The 17,189-nt window shown below is 38.8% G+C and overlaps 1 protein-coding gene across 9 annotated transcripts in view; it reads left to right on the plus strand.

Moving 5' to 3' along the window:
- Nucleotides 1-211: 211 nt before the first annotated feature.
- Nucleotides 212-17,189, plus strand: part of SPTAN1 (spectrin alpha, non-erythrocytic 1) — a 97,617-nt gene continuing 80,639 nt past the window's right edge. For all 9 annotated transcript variants that reach the window (XM_077146491.1, XM_077146518.1, XM_077146507.1 and 6 more), the window contains exons 1-3: nucleotides 212-344; nucleotides 11,475-11,714; nucleotides 12,881-13,006. In XM_077146491.1, coding sequence (XP_077002606.1) covers nucleotides 11,478-11,714; nucleotides 12,881-13,006 — 363 coding nt within the window. In that variant the 5' untranslated portion in view covers nucleotides 212-344; nucleotides 11,475-11,477. The remainder of the gene's footprint in view (nucleotides 345-11,474; nucleotides 11,715-12,880; nucleotides 13,007-17,189) is intronic.

Genomic DNA, 17,189 nt, shown 5'->3' on the forward strand with positions numbered 1-17,189 from the left:
CAGTTTCCCCACCGATCTGCTTCCCTCCCCACCCTCGCCTCTTCCTCTGCCTCGCCTCTTCGGCTCCTTCCGGGAGCGTTCGGCTCTTTCCGCCAGGCGGTGGCGAGGCGAAGCCGCAGGAACTCCGCCCCCTTTGCTCCGCAACAGCTCTCCCCCGCCCCTTGAATAGCGTTAGGGCGCTTCCCCCGCGCTCGCGCCCGCCGGCTGCCAGAACGCGCTTGGCCGTCTATAAAAGAGGCAGGGCGCGCGCGTCGCCGCCACTATCCGCTGCGGAGCGAACGGCGAGGATCGGAGGCTGAGGTGGCGGGTCGGTCCCTCAGCACCCTCTCATCCCCCAGGAGCGGGTGAGAGGGAGTGCGGGGTAGCTCGGGGTGGGAGCAGGGCCCGAAGGCAGGAGACCTGAGGTCCGAGAGCCGGGCCACCGGGAAGCGGCGAACAGGGAAGCCCCTAGGGCGGGGCGGGGCCAGCGCGCGGACAGGTGAGCCGAGCCCGCCTCACTGCTCCCTTCGGTCTCCAGGAGCCGGCCGAGCCGGCCGCGACCGGCTTTGTGGCGCGTGGGTTGCGGATAGGCAGCCTGGCAGAGCTCCGGCGCCGGCGGCTGGAATGTCATTTACTGGGGGGAGGGGGGAAGTGCCGTCGGGTTCTTCTCAGCACCCTCCTCTCAGTCCCAGCCGGGTTGCGGCCCCGCCCTGTTCCACCCGGCTGCGGCAGGTGGGGTGGGGGCCCTCGTCGGGATCTTTACCATCCCCGTTTTTGAAGAGTGCCCCCATCAACAGCCCCAATCCTTTCCCTCTGTGGGAGCGACTCCTGCAGCTCATTTTCCCAAATCACCGCAAGATTGAGGTTCAGCAGCAGTGCCTGCCCGACCCCTGAAGGAGGAAGGGCCCAAAAAGCATAAGGATCTCTTGGAACTTCATTTCATTCTGTATGGCGATTCTTGACTCACTCTAGGCGCGGAAAGGTCCGAGACTAGCCGTCTCGTTTTCTTCCTTGTAATAAACATTTCTTTCCTCCTCAGTTGTGCTCTCCTTGTAAACAATAGGTAGATGCAGTGCTTGCTTTGTAGAAGACCCAAATCGAATAATTTAATGTCTTAGGGTCTTTTTTCTCCCGAAGGCCGGGTCTTTCGGTCGAGAGCAGTATGTTACTAGACAGAATTTTTACAATCATGCTAATGTTGAATAATTGGGCAGTCTTTTGTTTGAAAGCCGTGTCTCAGAATTTGGTGCTTTCCAGTGAAATTTGCTTTTCAAGATCTCTTTACTGTATTGGGATAAAAGAGATTTGTTAAAGTTAAGGGTTGAGATGTTTCAAAGGAAAGCCTGAGTAGCCCATGGAATTGGGCTGAGATGATGCTTGAACTGCTGTAACACCTTGTCAAATGTCTTTTATGTAATAGATCCTAAAATATTTAAGGCCCTTTATTCTGTCTTCATCATGGTGTTTTAGAAAAACGTAGAATCATGGCTGTGAGGGGAGAATAGAAAAGAGACCATATGAAGTATTTTCATAATGTGTTGAGAAATTGCGTCGTCATAGCAATTGGACTTAAGTGAAGCAGAATGTATCAAAGATGGAAGGGTGGGGGTGTCCTGCACAGCCAAGGCCCAGCAACAATCCCAAGAATAGCAGTGGGAACACTAGCTGTATGAAGCCATTGAGCCAAGGTTCCAACTTAAACTAGAAAATTTACCTTTCGTTGTAGCTAATGTCTTAGATTTTGAAAGGTCAAAATGAAGTCAAAGTTATTAAAAAAAAAAGTGCTGCAGGAAAAAAATATGCTCTGCAGTAAGTGCCTCTGTGCAGGAAATTAACAATCCCTTTTTAGTAACTGGGCCAATAATTACTCAAAGGGACCCTCAAAGTGTGTTAGCAGTTATCTAGGGACCTAAAATGGAAAGATTCAAAAGGAGGATTTACTCGATAGTGGACAGGTGTGAAGCGTTTCTTTTTTTTTTTTTTTTAAAGGAAGGAAAGAAAGACAGAGAAGGAAGGAAGGATGGGAGGAAGAAAGGGAAACATCTTTATTTTTATTATATTTTGTTTGTTTGTTTGTTTTTCACATGGGCTGGGGCCGGGAATCGAACCGGGGTCCTCCGGCATGGCAGGCAAGCACTCTTGCCCGCTGAGCCACCGCGGCCCGCCCTGAAGCGTTTCTTGTTGGTAAACTATCAGTTTAGTAACTAATTCTGATATGCTTTTTTCTTGGTGCAGTGTGTTTTGTAGTAATCTAGTATTTGGAGAAATATGGTATGTCACAGGCTCTAATGTGAGCCTGTGAAGCAATCCGATGAATAAATTTAGGTGTGGAAGAGCTGTTTTAAGTATATCGTTTGGTTTCCTGGGTCAGAATTTTCCCTACTTTTCCTACCCACCTTCATCCCAAAGGGAGGGGCCAGTTGCAGATCATGAGAAATGGAGCTCTGGAATATTCCACCACAGTCCTGTCATTGCTGAACCTACACTAAGGACAGGGGGCCTGAAGCCGGCCTGCCTGTGTAATCAATCCTCAGTGGACTGTGCGAGGACTTCACTAATTATGCACGCCTGCCTGCTTCAGCTTTTCAGCTGTGGTTGTCTGAGTCCAGGAGAAGAATGCAACACCCTGATTGCAAATGCTGACTCTAGGAATGCAGAGAAAGAAGGCATAGTTGATCACTTGGAACCAGTTGACTGGAGCAGCTGTGCATTTGAACCATCATCCCCCTTCCACCTTTTTTGCGTATTCTCTTATACCATGTTTGAGCAGGAAGTAGTATTTGCTGGAAATTTACCTGCAAACTTGGCCCAAGTCAGATGTTTTTAGCTTGAGTTCATTCTTGTTTCTGATAATTTCATGAAAGCATGCTATTTTATTTGTGAATGAGAGGGAGTTTAGGAATCATCTAGTCCTGAGATTCTCAATGAACTTGGAGTGTGGGTCGTGGGGGGAGGCATGTTTTGTTTTAAAGAGTATTGTAAATTTATTGGATGAGTGGGTAAACAGGCTGAAAAGGAGCCGTGACTTGGTTGAGGCAGCACACAGAGATACTAACAGTTAAAGATCAGAGAACCTTGGTTCTCTTTCCACATTTTAAATCCCTGGTGAGATAGAGATAGAAACTGTATAGAATGTCAAAGGAGATAGGAAAATATCTGAAAATTGATTTTTATCTGTATTCATGTATTTTTAAAGGTCTGTTTTCTTCATTTTGAAATTTTGTTCAGTTTGCCCATAGATGCTTGTTATTTTGCTCTTCCCCCTCCCTCTTTAGACTCCGCATTCCTCCATCATGTTGTCATCATTTCGTAAACGCAGAGTCCAGGTATTTGACCAGCATGCAGGAAATGTGTTGCCTTTTGAGTTTTGCCTGGCTTGCGGTGAAGATACATTTGTGTCAAAGAGGTTGAATGATAGAAAGAGGGTGGGGGGAATCCTTGCTGGCATGCCTTTCTGTTAGGCAGATTAATTAGGGTTTTTTGGTGTTACCTGAGCAGAAGTCTTAGTAAATTTACTCTAAAATTTCCTTTTTTTACCTTCCTCTCTTTAAGGCATGAATATTTATATATATATAATAATATATATATATATATATATGTTTCTTATCACCCTACCATTTGCATGTAGTGTTTGCTAATTTTTTTTTATTGATGGTTACTTGGTTCTTTAGAACCAAGGATCTAAACAGATTATCCTAGATGCTTGGAAATAGTAATAATCTGAATGTACTAAAAGTGATATTTTTAATTTGGCAAATATTATAAACATGGGTTACCTATTCCCAGTGACTTATTTCTTCTGCCGAAATCCCTACAATGAAGTAGAGCTTGCATTTTCTTATTTAAAAAGCTCAGTATATGTATCTGTTTTGTTTGTGTACAGCTTTTGATGTTTGCTAAATTGGACCTTCCTCAGAAAGAAAAAAATGCTTTAATTATGTCTTGATATCCCATAATAAGAAATATAAAGTTTACAAATTTCTAGTGATTATAAGTCATAAATCCAAGGCAGGCCCTTTTATAAATTGAAATTTAATTATTCGAATGAGGTTTATGAAAATGGGCCACATTATAACCTCTTTGTGTTTTTGAATCATAGTAACAATATGTTGCACTTAAATACCTCTCATCTGAATTTTGCAGGTTAAAAGGTAAGTAGCAGCAAGATAGTTTTTGGGAAGCATTCAGAAGTAAGTTATTTCAGTGTTGCTCTGCATTTCTGGATTTTGATGCAATGCAGTATGAACCTTTTGCTTTCTTAGAGCTAAGTCCCTACTCATCTTTCTAGAATTCTGCTAACAAGTTGAAATGAATTAATCAATTTGAAGGCTGAAGTGCAGATCCACAATCCTGATTGGAATGTGGTTTAAGCAAAAATATTTGTTGTTTTTATTATGGCATCCAAAGTCTTAACTTATGTATTATTTACCTATCTGCTTATCAGACCTGCCACTAAAATCTGCAGCTAAGCTGGTTTTGAGTTAATTTGTTTGATCTGGGAATCAATTTGTATAAAATTTTTTGGGTGCTTAACCAATTCTTTGGTAATTTGTTCTCAGGGGAGCCCTTTCACATACATGGATTTAGTTCTCTTGCTTTGCAAATCTAAAATTTGGTAGTAGGCTGACTTTCTAAGCCATGGAAAATGGTATTGTCAGTTCTGCACATGTGGGCTCTGACTAAGCACAAAAACAAAAATGATGAATAGTTTCTGTGACCTTTGCTTTGGATGATGTTTATGAATTGTTCCATAGAGCAGTGATTTGTTCATCCTGTTAGTGTGTCCCCAACATTCCTTTCCTTACAAAATGGTTTATCTGGTACCCTTCCTGAAAATTGGAATTCATGATAGTATTCTAAATGCCTTTAAGTCCCAGCACATTCAGCTTGGTGAAAGAATGACAGTCCCAATACTTTGTTTTTAATAGAGACTTCCATCTTCCTTACAATTTTTTTTTCTTTTCTGGGGTTCCGTGGAGAAACTGTAATTACCAAATTCTTTTTTCACTCTTTATGAGGATCCTAACCACTCGATGCAGATGCCAAGTTTGCAAGACCAAAACATTTGACCTTTGATTTGAAAATGTTTGTATCTACAGTCTTTTGTGTTGCTTAACACAGTGTGATTCCCGCCCTCTGCTTCCTTCTCTTCCAAAAATAAATGTATTCTATACAAGAGCATATAATTTCTCTAGATTAGATTAAGACATTTAAAAAGTCCCCGAGTACCAAGATCTGCCTCGGTTTTCTCTTGGCATTTGTCAAGAGGGCAAATATATTAATGACTAACCTCTCTTGTAGGGGTCCATTTTCAGCAGATAATGTGTATACATTTGTATTATATATGAGCAGTCATTCCTAGGCATGTTAAATCTTTGGATTAAACTAGAAATTTTTAGCCAACGTTCATATCTTTGGACCCCCTCTGTTATATCACAGAGATTTGGCAGTATTGTGAGAATGCTGATGAGTCCTTTTTACTCATTACAGTAGATGACATAGTTGTAATTCCTCTTTCATCCCCCTGAGATCAATTCACATTACTTGCTGAATGATGCAACTAACATTTTGACTGCTGCATTGCAGCATTTATAAATAGCATTACATCTTCAGTCTTCTCCAATATATAATATTTGAAAAAATGTGGCCTTTTTTTTTAAGCAGTCCATTGATTGCACTCCTAGGAAGTCTTCTCATTTGTGGTTTTTAGACAATTAGTGGAATAGATACCACTATTAAGCTAGTAAGACTGGAGATTGTTTTTTAATGGCATATTTCCCAAATTCCCTTTCTAGCACCGGCAGAAGGCGTTAATCCCATTAGAACTGGGAATAGCTTGGAACTTTCTGGAATCTGCCTTTTTAGTCTGCTGCATATTTCCAGGGCAGGGGCGGAGTTTTTGCGGTATGCAGCTTCAGTCGTGAAAGGAATGTGGTGTGCTCAGGCAGGGTCCAAGAAATTCCAGTAACTCGGACATAGTTTTGGCTGAGAGATTGTAGCACCTTTGGGTAGCAATAGCTCTTAGTGATAGATATGAATACTTTTCCTGTTTTTAATGTAGTCTCTACTCCCTTTTAGGAGCAAAAAGAAGGTGGAACTTGTTTAGATAAACTAGAAACAGCTCCCTATCAGGTTAAGAGGGGGAAATTCTATGTGATGATATTAAGAATTACTGATTGTACATGTAGAATGGAATGATTTCTAAATGTTTTGTTAATTTTTTTTAATTAATAAAAAAAAAAAGAGGGGGAAATTCTTATTAACCCATAATCTTAGGCCCCTGAAATTATGGAAGTGAAAACTTCTAATGCCAACAGCAATGGGAGAGCATTGATAACTTGCCAGTTGTGGCTTGGCAAATGTCCCACCTCCTGACGTCAGCTGTTCTACTGCAGGAAAGAAAAGTCCATTATTACTTGACCAAAGCACTTGGTATAGAATTGACTTGTTCTACTTCACTGGGGTGACAAAGAGGTCCTTTTAGGTTGGTTAATTTCAGCAGAGCCTCCTTGGACTGTCTCCCTGAATTCGTAGGGTCAGATCAGCAGGCTGCGTCCAACCAGGCAGATTTGCTCAGGTGAGCCTTTGTGACATAATGATGGAGATTCCTTTTTCTTGGGAAAGGGCTGCTCCCCAAAAGTGATTTCCATAGCATCTAAAGGATTTTAGTAATGCAGTGAATCTGTGATATGAGAAGACAGGACAAATTCCATAAACATTAATCCTGAAAACTTTGATATCTTTCTTTCAGGAACTCATGTACAGTATAGTTATTGTTTCCTACATAAACTATACCTTTCTTGGTATTTGTAAGCAAGCAAATGAGATGCATCATTCCCCTATTTTTATATCTTTATTTCTCCTGAGGGATGAGAACAAAGGAAGTACATAAATATGTGATTCTTAACTCTGCTTGTTTACTAACTTAAGTTTTGATCTTGAAAACAAAAATAATTTTTATTTTTAAAACTTAATGTATCTGGATATGTGACAGTGACTCAGTGGCAGAATTCTCGCCTGCTATGCCAGAGATCTGGGTTCGATTCCTGGTGCCTACCCATGCAAAAAATAAATAAATATATATATAATCTCCCCATTTTCCTCTCCAGAGTGGGCATGAAAAAGATAAGGGGGTGGTGGTGAAAGGAATAAATAAATAACCAAACAGCTTTCAGTAAAGAAAACTAAACATGTTAGGAATCACTGGTGCTAGTGAGCTAGCCTGGGAACCAGACTTCATGGGCCACCTTAGACTCCATGACTTGTTTACTAGCTTGTGTTTCTGAACACTTAATTATAAAATGAGCAGTTTCTTTATTTCCAAGTTTAGAATATGATTGACTCTCTAATATATTCCAAGTCCTGAGTTCTGAGTAGATCCAAGTTAGAGTAAGTTATGATTTACCCTTAAGGAACTTACAAGTATGGTAAGGAGAGAACAATAATTAACACAGCAAAATGTGATTATGCTGTAAAAGGGGAACACAGAGGGAGTGAGGACCCCTGATTCAGAAAAACTTAATGGAGAACCAGAGATTTGTTTTAGACTTTGAGAAATGTATATGATATTAAATGGCAGAGTTGGGAGAAGGAGAGAAGGGAATATTCCTGTCAAAGAGAACTTTTTGAAAAAGAGCTGGGAAATGGACCCTGCTCAAGGCCTATCATATGGAGTTAGTAGAGGAGTTTAATTTGAGATATGGCTGGAGGAGACAACTGAAAGGTAAATCAACGAGGCCATGTTTAAACTCTAGGAAATGTGGCTGGTGATGGTAGTGATCCTTTGTCAGAATCAGCCTTTTTCCAAAATAAGCTGATATACTTAGGGCAGGCAGTGGTATAAACCAGAACTGCCTTGCTAGTACTTAATTATTACAGAAATTCTGCTCTGATCAGACACTTAGTTTTTCAAGGTTACCCTCAATTTTTTATTTTAAGGACTCTTTTGAAGCCTGTTTTAAGAATAGAACATACTGTTTTTAGACATAGCTGTCGTACTGATAGAAATTGTGCCTCCTTGAGCTTTATTTCCAAAGTACCACTCTACCACATCAAAAGAGCAGCTATTTTCTCAGAATATGCTATCATTTGGTATATTAATATATATGTTCTTAATCATTAACAATCATTATTAACATGTACTTAATCATTTATTCAGTAAATACTTATTAATGAACTCTGCTGTAAATTGGGGATTTGACGAATGGGTTGCTTAGTCTGTGGGAAGTGTATGTCAGTGCTCTGTGAATCTACAGAAGAGTGTGATTAAATCTGGAAAGACAGGAAGGAAAGAGCATTGAGTATAGCTTAATCCTGCAGTTTGCTCATTTTAGTTGGGCAGTCAAATATAAATAGGAGTTATCCAGGGAGAGAAGAGATAGACATTCTAAGCAAAGGAAGCTTGTATAATACCTTGGCATTTTTAAAGGGAGGTGTGTATTTTGGAGAAGGAATATTTTCATATGGCAAGGGGGTAGGGCACAGGTGAGAGATGATACCAGATTGAGATTTTGAGCCAGATTTTGAGGAGCCTTAAACGTCCTGATAAACAGGTAGACTCACTCTTCAGCCAGACAGGACCAATAAAATTATTTAAAGCATGGGAGTGTCATGGCAAAGACATTTTTTCTTATAGTTAAAAAAAAAAATTGGACTTTGTTTTTAAAATATACAATAAAAATAATTGATTATTACATGGAGAGTAATTTGGAAAGAGTGATTATATGACTAAAATTACCTTATGTACTCTTCCCAAAGAAGATGCTCTCTTCATAGAAAGGTAGCTTGCAGAGTTGATCAGGTGCAAACAATGTTTTCTTACCTCCTCTTGGAGCAGCTAAAAAGAGCTGGAATGTGAGCTAGAAGCTCTAATCTCATCCAGTTCTCACCAGTGTTTGTTTATCTCAGAGCTGAATGTGTGTGCGCACTCTCACCAATTTCCAATTCCTAATCCTTAGTCTGCTTATCCTTTTCTATTAACTGGGACAGTCTAACAGGAGGATAGAGTAACTCCCAAATGTTACCCAGGTGACACAGTTTTTCTACTTTTTATTAATAATATAACAACAGCTGGAAGGAACCATAAAACTTATCTAGACTGCTTTCTTCCAAATTTCAGAATCCTGTCTGTGTAATTTTAAAATTGGAAAAGATTTGAGAGACAATCTCATTTAAACCTACCATTTTTAGTAGGAAATTGAGGTGTAGAGAGGCAAAGTAGCTCATACAAGATCACACATTACTGACAAATTTAGCTTTCTGTCATTCATCTGTACCTATTTCCTTCTGTGATCCTTAGAAGATAAAATGACTTCTTTTTTAAAAACATTTTTTATTATGAAATATAACATATACAAAAAAGTTGCAACCTTCCAAGTACCTTATAACAAGTAGTTATAGAACAGATTTCAGGGTCTGGGATGGGTTATAGTTCCACAATTAAAGGTTTTTCTTTCTAACTGCCCCAAGACACTGGAGACTAAAAGAATTATCAATATAAAGACTCAGCAGTCATACTCATTTGTTAAATTCTCTCTTTGTTGTAACTTCTCCTCCTTTGATCCTTTTCCCAGTCTTTAGGGGTATTGGAGCCATGCCCATTCTAACTTTTTCATGTTGGAAAGGGCTGGTGATAATATGGGATAGGGGTATGAACCTAATTGATGTTTTTGAAGAGGCTAGCTGACTTATCTGGCCTAGGAGCCCATCTGGAGGTTGTAGATTTCTGGAAAGTAATCTTAGTGCATGAAATTTTGTAGAATCTCAGAGCCCTAGTTGTGCTTTAGGGTTAACAGGAATGGTTTTGTTTTAGGATTGGCAAACTGTGGTAATTAGCAATATCTAGTTAAAGCTTGTGTAAGAGTAGCATCCAGAATAGCCTCTCCACTCTATTTTAACTATTTTAGCCACTGATACCTCATTTTATTACATTACTTTTCCCTCTTTTTTGTTAGAAAGGTGTTGTCTATCCCACAGTACAGGGCCAGGCTCATTCCTGGGAGTCAGGGCCCACATTGCTAGGGAAACTTTCACCCCTGGATGTCATGTCCCATGTAGGGGTAAGGGTAATGATTTTCTTTGCAAAATTGGGCTTAGGCCACATCTGAACAACAAAAAAAGGTTTTCTGGAAGCAACTCTTAGGCATAACTATAGGTAGGCTTAGTTTCTCCACTATGGAAATAAGCTTCATAAGAGCACATCTCAAGATCAAGGGCTTAGCCTATTGACTTAGGAGTCCCTAATGTTTGATACAGTATCCAGGGTTTCCCTACCATAAAGTTTAATAGTTCCATATTTTTTTCTCCAGTTCCTCCCTCAAGTGACTTTGCCAATACTTTTTAATTATCTGCCCAACATACTCTGGGATGTATCTGGGTATTACATTAAGCTATGCAGAATTCAGGCCTTCATTCCCATTCTGGGTTCCATGTGTTTGGGTTATTTGAATGAGCTATCCAGACAGATTGAGTTAGATTATGTGCTAAAGAAAATTTAGGTTTTGGACAGAGTAAACCTTTCTTCCTTTGGTCCCATACAGTAGATGAAGTTCTAAAATACGTCATTCTTACTCCGTATTTTGATTTACCTTAGTCCTGACTGGTTGGCTTCATTCTTATCTCTAATTGAAGGCTGATCTCTTTTTTGGTTTCTTTAACAGTTGAGTACTACAAAAAATGTCCGTCTGTCTGATTAGCCTGCATTTGCAGTTAAATTGACATTGATGCTGGAATACACTGTCCTTACTTTCCAAATTAACAGGTAGTCTATAACAAAATAAGGCAAATCTTTCCCAACACCCTTTTTTTTTTTTTTGATACCCCTTGAGTTGGTTTTCTTTTCATTGTGCCCATTTGAATGAAACTGAGCCTGTTCATTGCCCCGGCATTCTGATAATCTGAAGGAGACTTGGAGGGGTGACATTTGGGGGTAACCAAGAAATCAGTTCCTTTGTCTAAATAACTTTTATTAATTGTTGATATTAAGGATCCAATTATTTTATATTATTCCCCTTTTTTTCATTGAATAACAGGCTGAGATCTGGAAAGAGAGAAAAGCTGATTTAACTAAGGGTAAATTATTTCTAATCCTCACACAAAGAAATTCAGAGACCAGATGAAAGGTATTTTGAATGAACTTGTTAATAATTCTTTGAGTAAGAAAATTGTTTCCTTTGAATCCTAAAAACCCTGTAGGATTAACAACATGAACCATAGTCCTCCCATTCATATTTCTCCCTTGGTTTCATTGCCATATGGGCATCCTTGCAGGGAGTGGTGGGGCACCTGTGTAGTTAGGTGTTCTGGGAAAGTGGATAGCCATTTTATAAAGGAATAGAATGAGTTTATTGTCAGATCCTTAGGACGGGCTAACTTCTCAGTTCATTTGTTTGCCAGGACCATCTGAAAATTCTTTCTCTTTCCTTCAGAAAGGTTGATTCTATTGAATCTATTTTGGTGTCTTGTGGTGCTTATCTTAGGGTATTCTCTCTTTGCAGAAAATGGACCCAAGTGGGGTCAAAGTGCTGGAAACAGCAGAGGACATACAAGAGAGGCGGCAGCAGGTCCTAGACCGATACCACCGCTTCAAAGAGCTCTCAACTCTTAGGCGCCAGAAGCTTGAAGACTCTTACAGATTTCAGTTTTTCCAAAGAGATGCCGAGGAGTTGGAGAAATGGATTCAGGAGAAACTTCAGATTGCATCTGATGAGAATTATAAAGACCCAACCAATTTACAGGTGTGTCTGAGCTCCTTGACATTCCTGCCAAAATTCAAAGAGCACAAATGTTCTTGCCCTAAAATCAGACAAAGAAAGTTATATTAATTATGACCTTGAGAGATTGAGCAGCAGGAAGAATGTAGATCAGACCTAGGAAGTGCTGACTCACTATTCTGAAAAGGCCTTAGTGTAATAGAGTGAACGTGGAATCTTACAGGTCTTTAGTTATTTTTTCTGAATGCTTGGGCCCTTTGTTCTTTAGCTCCACTGCCTTGCAACCATTAGTGATATTGAAGCATTTTTCAGAAGTGTGAAGTGATCTCTTGGAATATATGTTTTTGAGAAAGACAAGCTAACAATATTGTGGCTGGCAAAAATTCATAGTTATAGTCCATTAAATCCCATTTGAGAGATTCATTGGTAAGTTTTAGCAAAAGCAAAACTTTTTTTTTTTGAAAAAAAGCAAAGCTTTTAAAAATCATTGAATTGTGTATTTAATATGAGTGAATTTTATGGTATGTAAATTATACCTCAATTAAGTATTATAAAGTAAATATTAAAAAAACCAAAGCCTTTCTTTTCATTGATTTTGGTGAAAGTCTTTTTTTTTGTTTGTTTGTCTTTACATTGTTTTGGTACTGCACCAAAGTATTCTAAGAACAGACAATTGATGAGCACTAGCTTAAGTACAATCCTGTGTGGCAGACCCCTTCCGAGCTCGTGGTTGATGAAAAAAGAGGTATTGAGACGCAGAACACATGCAGGATCAAAGAGTGGCTTCTAAAGTAGTTTGAATAAAGTGTCATGAGTGAATGTGGATGGATCATTCAGGAGTAAACACTGCATGCTAAGAAAACCGTCAGTATGGTTCTATATTTATAGAAGAGATTGCGTGTCCATTTAAGGCTAATTTCCTGATGCACAACAAAATTAAGATATTTTATAACATCGTCCTGTATGCAAAGTTGGTGGTTCTCTGTGGTTTTAAGTTTTCAGAGAGCCAGTGTAGATGCAGTCAAAATACTTGAGTAATTGGGCAGTTAGGGGGATGGGTGAGATGTTGAGTGATGTGTCCATAATTAGAGGGTGTAGTATTAAGGAGAGGAGGAATAAAGGGGATGAGGACCAAAGATGAAGTGCTGTGTTGGTTGCACCTCTTGGCTCACTTTATGGTTCACCAACAGGGAAAGCTTCAGAAACATCAAGCCTTTGAAGCTGAAGTACAGGCCAATTCAGGAGCCATTGTTAAACTGGATGAAACTGGAAACCTGATGATCTCAGAAGGGCATTTTGCATCTGAAACCATAAGGGTAAGTATGAGTAGTGCTTGATATAGATGGCCTTCATCTGGTTGGTAGAGGAACATGAATTAAAGTGACAGGTCAATTAGGTTTCTTAAAAAATAGACTTCACCAACATTTTAAAAGAATTTATGAAGTCTTTTAAAAGTATTATCAAAATCACACCTTTGGAATATGATGACTTGACATGAATTTAAGCAGGGGTTTATATACTCAGTGAAGAAAGTAATATTCTTTTTGTAGAACAAACTAGAATGTGATTACAACGCAGCGCTTTAAAGAAAATCGACTAAATTGAACTCCAACTACAGATGATAAAAAAGTGGGAGAGCATATTACTGAAATAGAGAATTAAGGGATTAGAACACAACAATAAATAGGATCAGTCATCAACACTATGAAGAAAGTTCTCTGTTGGAAAGCTTGCTGTCTGAATCTCAGTGGCTTATTTATTGAGCTCCAGTCAGCAAGCCAGTTAAGGGTCCAATTGCGTAATATCTGTTGGTCAGTGACCATGGTGATGTGACTGACTTTGAGAACAAGTCCTCAAACTCTGGTCTGGCTCATTTTGGGGTTGGTTCACTGAAGTTGGGGCAATAATTGATCTTTCTGTTTGTTTCACATTTCTAAGACCAATGTATTTAAAGCAAAACAAGCCTTTTTAGGGTAAGGTATGCACACTGAGTTTCTCAAAACTGGAAGCTCTTGTGTATTTTTGATATACCCTGCAGTCTCATATTGAACACTTGGAATTATCCCTAAACTTATTAGTAATAATTATTGATTGTTGTTAGTGATTGTAAATAGGAAATAAAAGTAAATCCTAAATGCTATTTGACCAGCTATTTCTTTAATTACGTTCTGCCTATTTCAGTAATGTAATGTCTTTGCAGTTAAATGCAAATATCTGCCCATTTTACAACTATTTTGTATAGTCTTATAGCAGATGAAATCAGCATTCCTTATTGTTGTAGTTTGCTAGCTGCCGGAATGCAACATACCAGAGATAGATTGGCTTTTAATAAAAGAGCATTTATTTCGTTAGTTCTTCAGAGGAAAGGCAGCTAACTTTCAACTGAGGTTCTTTCTTAGATGAGAAGGCACAGGGCGCTCTCTGCTGGCCTTCTCTCCAGGCCTCTGGGTTCCAACAACTTTCTCCAGGGTGATTCCTTTTTGCATCTCCAAAGGCCTGGGCTGAGCTGCGAGTGCCGAGATGAGGTATTCTGAGCTGCTTGGGCTGTGCTACATTGCGCTCTCTCATTTAAGCACCAGCCAATTAAATCAAACATCATTCATTACAGCAGGCATGCCTCTTAGCCGACTGCCGATGTAGTAAGCAACAGATGAGGTTCATGCACCATTGGCTCATGTCCACAGCAAAAGAACTAGGTACCATCACCTGGCCAAGTTGACAACTGAATCTAACTACCACAGTTATTATTTCCCTAATAGAAATTATACTTCCAGAGAGAATGGGACTACTTTGTAGTATAACCAGTAAACAGATGGCTTCATGAGGATAGAGTAAAGGTTTGTCTTGGGTAATTGATCTGGTCTGTAGTACCGTCTGCCCTGTTTAGAGAGCTTATTAAAACAACATTAAAAAGTACTAAGAGATGTTTATGCAGCTCTGGTTTAATTTTTTAAATAGACATCTACAGACTGAAGAGTATGGTTTTACTCCTATACCCATCTAGCTTCTCACATTTCTGTTCCCTTGATCTTCCCAAGTGTTGATTAAATATTGTATTTACATTAAAAAAGAAATACTGTTAGAGGAGTTGGGGGCATGGGGATTCCAACCTAGGGGCCCTTGAAGGCCCTTGAGGTAGCAGCAGGCAGCTGAAGAGACTTTAGAGATAACTGTGTATGATGCAGAGGTACCTATAAAACTATGAATGATCTAAGAACTTTACTCGAAATTAAAGAGTACCCTGATAATTAGGTGCAAAAACACTGAGTACTAATTCTGAAAGTGGGAGAAAAAAAGTGGATGAGCCACAAAATTGGATTTCATAAGAACAAGGACATGGAAGAGGTTTTTAGATACTTTCCTTAATGGCAAGAATGGACTCAGGGTATTTTTTCCTCGCTGTGTAAAAGCAGTTGAAATGAGATGGTTTACAGACCAGGGACACAGTGAAAATCAGTGAACTTGGAATCCAATAATTTTTTACAGAGAGGAATCTTTCTCACTCTGAAGAATCAATTGTTGAAATCCCTGGAGCTAGAATATTCAAGAGTTCTTCAGGGAGTTTTCATTGCACTGTTACAACATATTTTTGTTAATATTGGCAAGTTTGGCAGGATTTGGGATAGAGGAGCATTAGTCACTATTAATCAGGTGATTGAGAACACTATGCTGATATAATGTTGTCTCTAGCAAGAAAAGGGTTTCACTACCTTGTGCTTCACTACCTTCTTATGATCTCACTAAACATGTAATTAAAAGGTCTTTAATGGAAATGAAAAAATTATTTGGAATAATATGCAATATTCATTGTAATGAGAAGATTGATTCTGAAGAATGACATAAAAGTTGGGAAATTTATTTATAGAAAAATAAACTAGACAAAGTCTAGTATATCAACATGTATTTCTAAACAATTGAAATTATGCTCAGGCATGAAAATATAATCAATGACTAAAAAAATCATTTACAAATCATATAACAGGTCTGTTCAAAAATACATACAACTTTTTAGAGAAAAACACACACTAAAATGTTAAAGTGATTACCTTTGAAGAGAAGAGTGTAATTAGGGGGTGAAAGCATACTATATCTGTCTGTTTTATTTACCGATTGTAAAAAGTTTTTACCATTAGCACATGTTACTTGTATAATTAACGTATAAAATAAATGCAATGAATATAACTTAAAGAAATATAATAGACATTAAAAAACTGACATTGAGTGTAATACTTTAATAAGGTACAAGGTAAGAAGAAAGTAATCTAAGAAATTATATAAAATGTTAATTTTGGGTGCATGGGTGGTTCAGTGGTAGAATGCTCACCTTCCATGCGGGAGACCCGGGTTCGATTCCTGGACCATGCACCCACCCCACCCCCCCAAAAAAAGTTAATTTTTACTATCAACACTCATTATGCTCAAATCCTAGCACCCCTTTTCACATTTTGTCTCTTTATATAATAATTTTATATATAAGAGAATCAAGACACAAATTAAAAATTTTCAGTCAACCTATAAGATGCAAAATGTTTTCCCCAAAACTAAAAATTTAAAACAAAATTTTTTTTAAGTACTATTAGCTGCCATTTGTTGTATAGCTGTTAGTAGCTGTTTATGTGCAGATACTTTGCTAGGCTTTTTTCATGTGTTATCTCTAATGTTCCAAAAATCTTTCAGGAAGCCATTATCCCCCATCGTTATAGAAAGAGTAAGGATAGAAACTGAGGGTGAGAAGTTTGAGTAACTTGTCCAAAGTCCCACAGTTAATAGGCAACAGAACTGGAATTTCATTCTTCTTTCTTTTTCTAGTCATAACTATTTGCTTTATTTTTCCAACCTACATTTTATTCCCATTGGCTTTCCTTAATTTTTCCTCCAACTCCTTCTCTGTAAGCTTTTGCTGCTAGCTCATGCCTCTGCTGAGAAATCTGAGTCAGAACCAGGATTTCTTCTCCTCCCTGTCAGCTTTCAGCGTGTCTCTTAAGTACACCTGTAATGTTTTGGGATTTTTTTTTTCCCTGACTAGAAACACTACCTTCTTGCCCCCCTTCTCTCTCAAACAATAGTAAGCTTGTGAAACTGGACGCTCTCTAGCCAGGATTATTTATAAGATCAGACACAGCAGGAAAATTGTTCCAGTACTGGAATGGGCCTTGCTCTAGTTCTTAACTTGAAAGTGTGAAAATGAAATTTGTGAGAGATTCACAATTGATTTGAATATGAAGTTTTTGCTAGCCTTCTGTGTCCTTATTTTTAATTTGAGCAGAGGCCTCTCATTTAATTTTTATTTTTGTGCTTACAGTTCTTACAGAGTTCTTGGCTGGCTTGGTAATTTATCTGGTACCATAAGTTAATAACTAAGTTTGTCAGACAGAATTAACGTAGAAGAAAGTGGGTGGAGTGCAAAGGCTATTTTTCCTGGATAACCTTTCTATCACTGGTTTAGACTTTCACACCGTACCGGACAGCGTGGCGCCCCATAGTCACTGCCACCCACAT

The sequence above is a fragment of the Tamandua tetradactyla genome, chromosome 2 (genome assembly GCF_023851605.1).
Source record: "Tamandua tetradactyla isolate mTamTet1 chromosome 2, mTamTet1.pri, whole genome shotgun sequence".
Taxonomy (NCBI): Eukaryota; Metazoa; Chordata; class Mammalia; order Pilosa; family Myrmecophagidae; genus Tamandua; species Tamandua tetradactyla.